A 9,876-nucleotide genomic window follows, 5' to 3' on the forward strand; every position below is an offset into this window, starting at 1 on the left:
CAAAGGAAATCCAGTTCTCAGGGTCACATCAGGGCCACCAAAACGGGTTGGGATGGAGCTCCGGACCTGGGGGATGGAGAGTATGCCTAGAGTGTCTAGTCTAGGGCAGAGAAAGGCCATTGAGAGAAATGGAGGTGGGGAGCAGTTTGGGAGAGGGGGCAAAGACACCCCAGTTCCTGTCAGAAGGGACCTCTGGTTGACCCTGGAGCTCTGAGCCGAAAGCTTCTATCCCAAACACCAACTTCACGGGCTTCTTCCTGTCCTCGTGCACCGGGGCAGAGGCTCCCCAACTTCTGTTACACACTCCCCTTCTCACACACCCTCTGTGGTCAGAAAGCCCTTCGTCAACTCTGTCTTCAGTTCTTGCTGCGGTTTCAGCCCATTTCTTTTCGCCATATCCTCTGCCTGATAACTGCTGGGTCAACTCTGCTCTGGCTTTTCCCACAGCAGGAAAGGTAGGGGCACTACAGAGAATAAGGGACCTCAGTGACCACCATTACACTGTGCATCTTTCCTGAGAAGAGGCAGAGCTGGAAGGGAAGCAGGAAGCCTCATGGTCAGATGGAAGATAAGACTTTTTGGTTCTTAGCTTCGCAGGAGAGTTCAAGAAGACGAGACTGTCCTCCTTCCAGGGAGCCGGAAGAGTGACCCTTCTGGGGGCTGTTTCCCTTTCCAGCCTCCTGGTTTCCCCTCTTGGCAGGGCAGGCATAAGGCATCGCTGCCCTCACTCCCTCATGTCTGCTCCCCTGTGCTCACCTCTGCTCTCTCTGTGTGTCTAAGGTGGGACAGAACAGTCAGCTGTGGGAAGGTAGGAAAGAGGTGGTGCTGACTTCCTTGCCCAGTGCCCAGATCCTGGGTCCAAATTCATGTGGCAGGGTAGCCACATGGACAAACACAAGGCAAGTGGTTCGGGAAGGGGAAGAAATTGTCATTCTGTGTGATACTAGAGAGACCATTTGGACTTTGGCTTCTCCCAAAGAGAATGGAGATTGACCTAGAATGGAACTAGTTCTTTTAAGTGAGGAGATGGACAGGGGTGCTGGAAGAGGGTCCTCTCCCCCAAATCCCGGTCATGGCTTGAATCCAAGCCAAACACACAATGCCGTCCTCTTTGACGTCACCTGACCCAAACCCAGAACCTAGCCACAGCGTCAACCTATACTTCCTATTAATCTAAAAATCGACATCACTCACAGAAAATATAAAGATATCCAACATTCTGACCTCTCAATCTGAGTCCATTTCCCCTCTCTGTCTTCCTTCCCTCCTTCTCCTGTATGATGCAGTTTATTACTCTGTTCAATGCTTCAGTCTAGACCTGCATCTGAGGCCACACCCCAGCCTACTCACCCCCTCACCCCTCTTTCCTCTCTCACTGCCCCTTCCGGGGCTCTTCTCTTCTCGCCCCACCCCTGAGGAGTCCTCCTCCCAGCTGGGCTCTTCTGGAACATGAAGAATATTCCACCTCATCTAGTGAAGGGAGGGGGTAGGAGTTCTCACCCCACCCTCAGGAAGATGTGTCTTCTCCCTCCCCTGCTCGGTGGTACTTCCTCTCTGGCTGACTTAGCTGATAGAACCTGGACCTCAGGCCAGGCCCCTGGCCCTGGGACAGATCTGGGGATAGGCTACACCACTCTGTTCTCACCCTGGGATTGACACCAGCTTCCAACCAGTGCTCGGCAAAGCCTTAAGTAAGTTTCCTGGGAGTAGGGGAGTGGGGGGGGGGGGTGAAGCCATAAGAGAAGGTCCAAAGGAATTTCCAAAGAAAGCCTGACCAGTGGTAAAATGACTTGGGAGGACTTAGTCTTGTCTCCTATCCACGAAATCCTTCCCATCCCTGTTATTCTTGATGGGCCCCGGGAATCTCTGGGGCGAGTGGGTAGGTGGTTGGAAGAAGTCAGTGGGACTGAAGGGCTGAGGGCCTGGCGGGGGGAAAAGGAGCTAGCCTTTTGAGGGGTGCGGCATTGGTAAGGAAAGTCCCCACTTTGGTTCTGGGTTTCAGGGTCTCCTGAGGGAAGGAGGCTGAAGGGTCTGGAAATACTGCTTCTGCTGTTGCTATATATTTTGCAATTGGGTCTGTGGGCAGGAAGGGGCCCTGTGGCCCAGTTAGGAAATTAAGTCTTTCTCCTCAGCCAGATCCCCTTAATGACAGGTCAGTTGGCAGTGATGAGGGCAGTATACTGTGGAGGCACAACTGATGCTGCTGACCTTGGAGACAGAGTAGAATACGCAGGCTAGGTGTGTCCAGGGTGTCAGGAAACCCTTGTCCCTTCCCTCATGTGCGTGTCCGCCCTCGCTCTCCAGGTCCTTGCAATGGCCACGAACACTACATCTCCTGAAGCATCCTCGTCACCAGGTGTCATGTTCATCTCTCTGCTGGTTATCATCGTACCGTCAGTAGCACTGGCTGTGGGGCTGCCCGGCAACAGCTTTGTGGTGTGGAGCATCCTGGTAGAGATGCGGAAGCGCTCTGTCACTGCCCTGCTGGTGCTACACTTGGCCCTGGCCGACTTGGCCGTATTGCTCACTGCCCCCTTCTTCCTCTACTACACGGCCCAAGGCACCTGGACTTTTGGACTGGCTGGCTGCCGCCTGTTCCACTATGTCTGCGGAGTCAGCATGTATGCCAGCAACCTGCTTATCACGGCCATGAGCCTGGACCGCTCGCTGGTGGTGGCCCTCCCCTCTGTGTCCCAGAAACTCGCACCAAGACAGTTGCCTGGCGGGCGCTAGCAGGCATCTGGGTGGTGTCTGTCCTGCTGGCCACACCCGTCATCTTGTACCGCAGAGTGACGTTGGGTCCGGACAACAGGAGCCTGGTCTGCTTCCCGAAGTACCCCAGCGAAGCACATGGGCTTTCCATCTGTTCTTCGAGGTGGTCACCGGCTTCCTGCTGCCCTTCCTGGCCGTGGTGGCCAGCTACTCCGACATCCGGCGCCGGCTGCGGATCCGGCGCTTCCGCCGCAGCCTCTGCACCGGCCGCCTGCTGGCCTTTATCATCCTGGCCTTCGCTGCCTTCTGGCTGCCCTACCACGTGGTGAACCTGGCCGAGGGGGTCCGAGCGCTGGCGGGCAAGACATTGGGGTCCCGGCCTGAGAGTCAGCGGCTGCACCTGACCCGCAAGCGCTCAGAACGCTGGCCTTCCTGAGCAGCAGCGTGAACCCCGTGCTGTACGCATGCGCTGCCGGCGGCCTTCGTCGCCAAGCTGTTGGAGGGCACCGGCTCCGAGGCGTCCAGCAGCCGCCGCGGGGGCACCCTGGCCCAGACGGTGAGGGGTGCCCCCGCCTCTCCCGAACCTGGCCCCGCCGAGAGCCTCACTGCCTCCACCAACCCTCTCGAGCGAAGCGAAGTCAGCTAGGCCTGCGGGGTGGTGGCGGCGGAAGGCTGCTCGCTCTCCTCCTGGGGGAATACGCCCACGCTGGCCTGACCCAATTCTTCAACCTCCTCTTACCCAGGTGGCGGGTGGAGCGGAAGAGAGGGAGGGGAAGGGCAAGTCAGGGCAGAGTGGGAGCCTGGCCCCCACGGGCAGCTTTGCAATGAAAACTGAAGTCTGAAATTGGGTCAACCCTGTGTGTGGGGCATGTGTATTATGGCGGACTGGGGTGCTCCTGGTTGCCCTTATGGGTGTCCTTCTCAATAGCTGAGAGGCACATCCTTTAGTTTCCCATGATTTTCAGTTTTGGAAGAGACACAGACATAGAAATCAGACCTTCTTCCCTCCCTGCCTCGGAGGCAGGTGGTCTGCAGGTCATACTGAGGACAACACAGGGCTGCAGACCCCTGAAGGAGCTGGCCAAGGAAGACCACCCACGGGGCTCATCACTCCAGACTCCCCGACTCAGCGGACCTTCACTCGAGAACACTTAGCACTGCTGTGAGGTGTCTGCCCTGAAGGCTGTGATGGGTATCTTTATTAGCAGGACTCCAACTTCCTACCAGTAATCTTTGTCCTCTCAGTGGGAGGTGTCCTAGGGGATTGCTTTCCTTCCCTGTGTCTCCCAAGGAGGCCTCACTTGAGAACCAAGTCATCAGATCTTATCCCCTAGAATTCTGCACATCAGCATTCTGCCAACCCCTAAAACGCTCTGGTGCAGGCTGGAGCTGAGGGCCCTCTGTGATGTGGTCACCCTTAGGAAATGAAGATTTGCAGAAGTGAGAAGGTTGAGTCATTCTTTCCTAGGGATGACTGTTGCCTTGGAGAGTCTGGGACTGGCTCTGTTCCGACAGCGTTTTAATAAGATGGTAGGGGCTTCCCTGGTGGCGCAGTGGTTAAGAATCCGCCTGCCAATGCAGGGGATATGGGTTCGAGCCCTGGTCCAGGAAGATCCCACATGCTGCGGAGCAACTAAGCCCATGCACCACAACTACTGAGCCTACGCTCTACAGCCCGTGAGCCACAACTACTGAGCCCGTGTGCCACACGTTCTGAAGCCTGTGCGCCTATAGCCTGTGCTCCACAACAAGAGAGGCCACCGCAATGAGAAGTCCGCGCACTGCAACAAAGAGTAGCCCCCGCTCGCCACAACTAGAGAAAGCCCGCGCGCAGCACTGAAGACCCAATGCAGCCAAAAATTAAAAATAAATAAATAAAATAAAAATACACGATATTCGTTTAAAAAAAAAAGAAGATGGTAGAGGCAGTGTACTTTTTGAATGTCTCCTATAAAAAAAGACAACTAGGAGAAAACCCCCAAATCCACGTGCGACATCTGCAACAAACTTAGGGTGTCAAGATATCTCCCATGGACCCCAAAGTATGAGTAAGTGGGAATGAGCCCTGGATGCTTCAAGACCCACGTAATATCGGCAACTGTGCAGAAGGATGCAAAAGGAAGCAGGGGGAAATCTGAGGGACCTGAGAACAGGAGACCCTCAAACAGTCTACACGTCCTTGCTAGAAAGCATGGTGGGTCCGTTTGAGAACAGCAGTCAAAACAGGGAGGGACCTAATAGATTATTTCCCAGGCCTCCCGCCCATGCTACATAGTAAGCACATAACAGGTGCTTATTTAGTGTTTGTTGAATGAATAAAGATCAAATGACATTTTACTGGGGATTCTTTCCAGTGGATGGGGAGCAGGAAAGGACAAGTCTTTGTTTTGAGTCATGTGGATAAAATCCTTTCTGCTTCCAAGGGTACAAAACACTGGAATCATGTTGGCAGGCAGGCAGGAAGGCTGAGGCAGTCGTCTTGCTGAGCTTGTGAGAAAGAATCACTCCTTTTTAACACACTCATGCTCACACTTGCACACACACAAACACTCAGTTTGGCCTGAGAAGAAGCCATACTACTGAGAGGCGAGGAGAAGATGCTCCCCAGATACACTAGTAGCTTCTGACATCAATTCTAACCCAGACATACCAGAGTATCTTCATTGAGGATCTTATAGGTGGGAGGAGGGGGTTCGGTTCTCAGCCTAGGGTGGCCGAGGGAGGTCCAGTTCGTGTCAAATCTGTGTTCAGGAAGTAGGTGCAGAGCTGCCCTTTGCCTTTGACCTTGATGATGCCCCGGCTGTAGCAGGTGTAGCCTAAGGACTGCAGGGCGCAGGCTGTCTCTTCGGTCACCTGCAATTGGAGGAGGGGTGAGGGAATGTGGAAGTGGCCCTACCTATCACCCCGCCCCCATGCCTCCAATGTGGCTCCCTCACTTGGATCTTGCCCAGGACGCCTGTACTCTCCATTCGGCTGGCCACGTTCACCGTGTTGCCCCAGATGTCATATTGTGGTTTCTGGGCCCCAATCACTCCGGCCACTACAGGTCCGTGGTTTAACCCTGACAAGAGGTACGGTAAAGAGGGGCCCTGAGGGGGGGGATTTCGAGGAAGCAGAGGGGAAGATGCAGCTCAAGGAACTAGGGTGAAGGGCCTAGGGGCCTTGGAGGAAAGGAGGAGGGGCTGGAGGACTGCGGCCTAGGGAAAGAATTGGATGGATCTCATAGCTTCTGGCCCAGCAGCTTCATGCTCCATCCCAAGGGGTGAGTCTGGAGGGGGCTCCCGGGGTGAGCTGGGGAGCAGCTAACGAAGGATTCGGGAGACGGAGAGCTTGGGAAAGTGAGGAGGAGGTCCCAGACTGTCCCAGCAAGGGAGGGTCCTCACCCACACGCAAGCGGAAGTTGTTGAATGAGTGCTTGTTGATGACGTCCAGCTTAGACCCAAGGGCCACGGCAAACTCTACCATGGTGCCAAGGTGGCTGCAGCTTTGCTCAGCATCCTGGCAAAAGGCCGGCCCACCAGGATGGATCAATGAGGTCACAGGGATAAGACCCACTTATGGGCCCACCAATGAGAGCCCGGACGAGGGTCAGCACGAAATGAAGGGACGCTGTACCTGCTGTGCGTCCTGTCCAGAGGTGGCGTTCAAGCCTGTAGCTGCCATGTAGGTGCTGCAGATCGTTTTGATTTTCTCCACCCCACTGAACTTGGGCTTGGAGAGCAGCTGTACAGAAAGGAGGCTGTGTCCCCAGTCTCTCTTGCTCTCTCCCAGAAGCCCAGCCCCAGGATTTTGGAAGCTAAAGGACCAGTTGTGGGGTCAGGGATGGTGGCAGGAGGAGAGTTGGTAGTGGGCAGAGTTGCTGGGGAGGGCAGAGCTGGGGGATCAGAGGAGAAGCAGGAGGACTGGGGAGGGAGGATGGGCCTCATGGCCGGGAGAGCGAAGTGGAAGGAGGGACTGGTGGGAAATTCTAGAATCCGGGTCATAGGGTCTGGGGGGACCTTTCAAGTTGTCACCTCATCAAAATCAGCAATTATCTCATTGAGCAGCCGCAGACACTCTAGCCCCTCATGGTTGATGCTGGATTCAGAGTAAAACTCCTTGAAGTCTGGGACTGAGGCGAAGAGGACACAAACACACTCGTAGGACTGGTGGTAGAGGTCCTGGGAGGGCAAGAGGTTGGGCTAAGGGGCTATGCCACATTCTTCCCCCTTCTGGGTCTACATGGGTCCTCCTCCCTGTGTCCACACTCCACCACCTTGGTTTAAGAAGGATCGGGAAGGAACGAGAGGGGTAGGGCCAGGTTACCCCAGGGATGTGACTCAAGAGTTAAAGATTGGGTCTCATTGCAATTCCAGGAGAGACAGAGGTTCAGAGTCAAGATCACCTCACAGCAACGTGAAGGGAGTCTCTTTTGGAACTGGGATCATGTCCATGGGAATTCTCTGTATATCCTATCTTATTGCTGAAAAGTGTTAAGTCAGTTAAGTCAGCTTACAAAGATAGCTACAGTTTGGAAGATAAAATGAAGCAATAATAACCTCCAGAGCTTTGAGAAAAGGATTTTTGTTCAAACTCAAAAAAAAAAGAGCAATGGTAGGGAAAGGGGGAATCTCATTAATCCCAGATTCTGGCTCTGAGCTTTCTAGTAGCCAATGAGAAGACAGAAACAGGATCAGTTACCAGATTTCCAGTGTCTATAAGAGAAGAAACCAGGAGAAGCAGAGCTACTACTGATCTCAAGAGCAGAGAGCATGTGGTGAGGCACAAGGCTGCGACATAGCCCCTGAGCCATTTCTTTCAACACCCTCTTGATACAGGCCAAGAGCGTTTCCACAGCAGACAGTGTGAGGTGGTGGTGGTACAGAGAAGACGGTGCGGATATGTGAGTGACCTCTGATCCTCTGACTGTAGCAAGATATCTGAGGATCTAGAGCAGCATCATTCAACCGAAGTTTCTGTGGTGATGGAAACGCCTATTATATGTGCCGCCCAATGTGGCGGCCACTAGCCACGAGAAGCTGTCGAACACTGGAAATGTGGCCAGTGTGACCGAGGAAGTGAATTTTCTATTTTCATTAATTTAAATTTAAATGGCCACACAAGGCTAACGGCTACCATACCTGATAATGCAGGGCTAGAGAGATGGGTGGACTGTGTCCTTCACACAGTTCCCATCGACACGCGATGAGGCTTCTGAAGTGGAGAGAGTGGCCATTAGAGAGGACACTCCTTCCAAGTAAGAACCTGGGAGCCGGAGATTCCGTGCTCGCCAAAGACAGAGCCTAAGCTCTTGTGAAAATGGAGGCACCTGACAGGCACCGGGGCTCGGGCAGCCACCCAACCCATGGTACAGGAGTCCAGAGAGGATGGGCCAAGCCAAGACTTTCATCGTCTGGGGCTCAGGAGCTGGGGGTGGGGAGTCACCTCGTTGCGCCGATTCTGGCCGATGAACTGGGGGGCTACGTGCGCGGGGAGCACATTCTCCAAGAGCAGCCGAGTCAGGTTTTCCATCGTCTCTGTCTCCTCCTGCTCTTGCCTCAGCTTCTTCTTCCACAGGAAGTCCAGGCGGCAGTAATACTCATTCTGGGGAGGGTCACCAGGGGGCCATGGGAAGAGACAGTACAGGGGGAGCCCCAGCTCCTGAGTGTTCACCCCTCACTCCGTGACGCTTAAAACCACCCCACACCCCCAGTTTAGAGAAAAGGCTTAAGGTGCAACTATCCCTGGGGAGACTGCCTTGAATCTAGATTCAAACTAGCGAGGACAGTAGCGGCAGCACATTTTTTCTTAAGCATGAATTCTCCTAGATTGGGGTGGGAGGGAGGAGGGGAGGGGAGAATTTGAGGGTGCTCCCCTCAGGGAGTGAAGGAGAAAGAAAGGGAGCAGGAAGGTTCACTTAGAAGCTTCTAATGGACACACCATTTGGGCTCCACCCTGGAGAGGTGAGAATAAGGGAAAGGCAGTAAGAGAATAAAGGGAAGATGAAGTCACACATATGGGGACTCCGCCTCACCCTTCCTAGGGAGGCCCTGGAGGGCTGAGCTGGGAGACTTACCTGCCGAGCCAGGACCAGGAGGGTGAAGAAGAAGATGAAGAAGGAGATTGCTCCCATCAATTTAGGCTCCTTCAGCACCCCTGGCCTGAGGAGGCTACAGATCAGGGCTTCCCTTTGCCTTGCCCCTTCTCGATGGCCTCTCCCCGCCACCTCCCGCACCCGTGCCCACGTAGCCCTCGGCCTCCCTCTCCTTTTGCCCTGTGGGTGGTTCAGACAAAGAGATGAAAACACTTCTGCTCTGTCCCATCGCAGCCCGTGCCCCACTGTGCAGCGGCCATGCGCACCTGGAGTCCAAGGCACCCAGATAGAGGCGGGCGATGAGACAGTCGGACAGCCAGGCGTGGGAGTGCAGAAAGAGGGAGCAGCAGGCTGCCAGCCACAGCAGCAGCATCAGCAGCTTCAGCTCGAAGCTCATGTGCAGGAAGAGGGAGCAGGAGAGGAACCCCAGCACGCAGCAGTGCACGGAGTACTGGGGGCCCGGGCAAGGCGGTCAGGAGGTGGGGCATGTCCCTCGGGCAGGGGCGGGGGCGGGGGCCGCCCCAGGGCTCCTGTCCTGCCCCTCCCAGGGTCCAGTCCTAACAGGAGGGTAGAGGGTGTTGGCCACACACACACACACACACACACACACACACACACACACGCCACACACACACATGCCAAGTGTGACTTATATCTGTCCCGGTCCACAGGATGAAGTGCTCTTCAACTAAGGGGTGGGGGAGGGGCGGAGGAAGGCTCTAGAGAAGGAGATTCAGGGCTGTGAGGGATACTCACGGGGACGCTGATGAGAGGCAGGGACCCAGGGAGCTCCCAGGAGAGGTTGGAAGCCGTGAAGGACACATTGGGAGCCCGGAAAGGGCAGTTTGATGCTGCCGGTAAGAAGACCTGCAGAAGAAGACAAGGAGCTGAGGCGGGCAGGCAGTTCCTTGGGCACAGTGGTGGCTTGTGCCGGGTTGCAGCTGACCCAGGGATGAGTCGTAGCCAGACTCCTCCGAAGGGGTGGAGCCTGCTATCTCTGGTTGGTGAGGGAGCCTCAGCGCTGGGGTCCTCGCTGGCTGGGGCGGGGGGGGGGCAGGGATTGGGGGAGTGGGTGTCCTGAGCTCTAGTCT

General features: G+C 55.3%; 2 protein-coding genes across 17 annotated transcripts in view; one reads left to right on the forward strand and one right to left on the reverse strand.

Annotated features, from left to right (window-relative positions):
• The first annotated feature begins 1,149 nt into the window (after positions 1 to 1,149).
• LTB4R (leukotriene B4 receptor) lies at positions 1,150 to 4,350 on the forward strand. Its single transcript, XM_029239240.1, is given in 5 exon segments — positions 1,150 to 2,698; positions 2,701 to 2,850; positions 2,853 to 3,119; positions 3,122 to 3,191; positions 3,193 to 4,350. Coding segments are annotated over 5 exon segments (1,074 nt in total). The 5' UTR covers positions 1,150 to 2,277; the 3' UTR covers positions 3,359 to 4,350.
• Positions 4,351 to 5,028: 678 nt separating this feature from the next.
• ADCY4 (adenylate cyclase 4) overlaps positions 5,029 to 9,876 on the reverse strand; it is a 21,037-nt gene continuing 16,189 nt past the window's right edge. For 10 of the 16 annotated variants that reach the window (XM_029237349.1, XM_029237346.1, XM_029237352.1 and 7 more), the window contains 9 exons: positions 9,542 to 9,652; positions 9,052 to 9,236; positions 8,768 to 8,861; positions 8,137 to 8,295; positions 6,726 to 6,872; positions 6,328 to 6,435; positions 6,096 to 6,210; positions 5,649 to 5,773; positions 5,029 to 5,565 (listed from right to left, as the gene is read on the reverse strand). In XM_029237349.1, coding sequence (XP_029093182.1) covers positions 5,413 to 5,565; positions 5,649 to 5,773; positions 6,096 to 6,210; positions 6,328 to 6,435; positions 6,726 to 6,872; positions 8,137 to 8,295; positions 8,768 to 8,861; positions 9,052 to 9,236; positions 9,542 to 9,652 — 1,197 coding nt within the window. In that variant the 3' untranslated portion in view covers positions 5,029 to 5,412. Of the gene's footprint in view, positions 5,566 to 5,648; positions 5,774 to 6,095; positions 6,211 to 6,327; positions 6,436 to 6,725; positions 6,873 to 8,136; positions 8,296 to 8,767; positions 8,862 to 9,051; positions 9,237 to 9,541; positions 9,653 to 9,876 lie in introns of those variants that run through there. The other 6 variants (XM_029237350.1, XM_029237357.1, XR_003795833.1 and 3 more) reach the window with 5 other exon arrangements.

Source organism: Monodon monoceros, unplaced genomic scaffold, assembly GCF_005190385.1.
Source record: "Monodon monoceros isolate NGI ecotype Baffin Bay Population unplaced genomic scaffold, NGI_Narwhal_1 Super_Scaffold_21, whole genome shotgun sequence".
NCBI classification, from domain to species: domain Eukaryota; kingdom Metazoa; phylum Chordata; class Mammalia; order Artiodactyla; family Monodontidae; genus Monodon; species Monodon monoceros.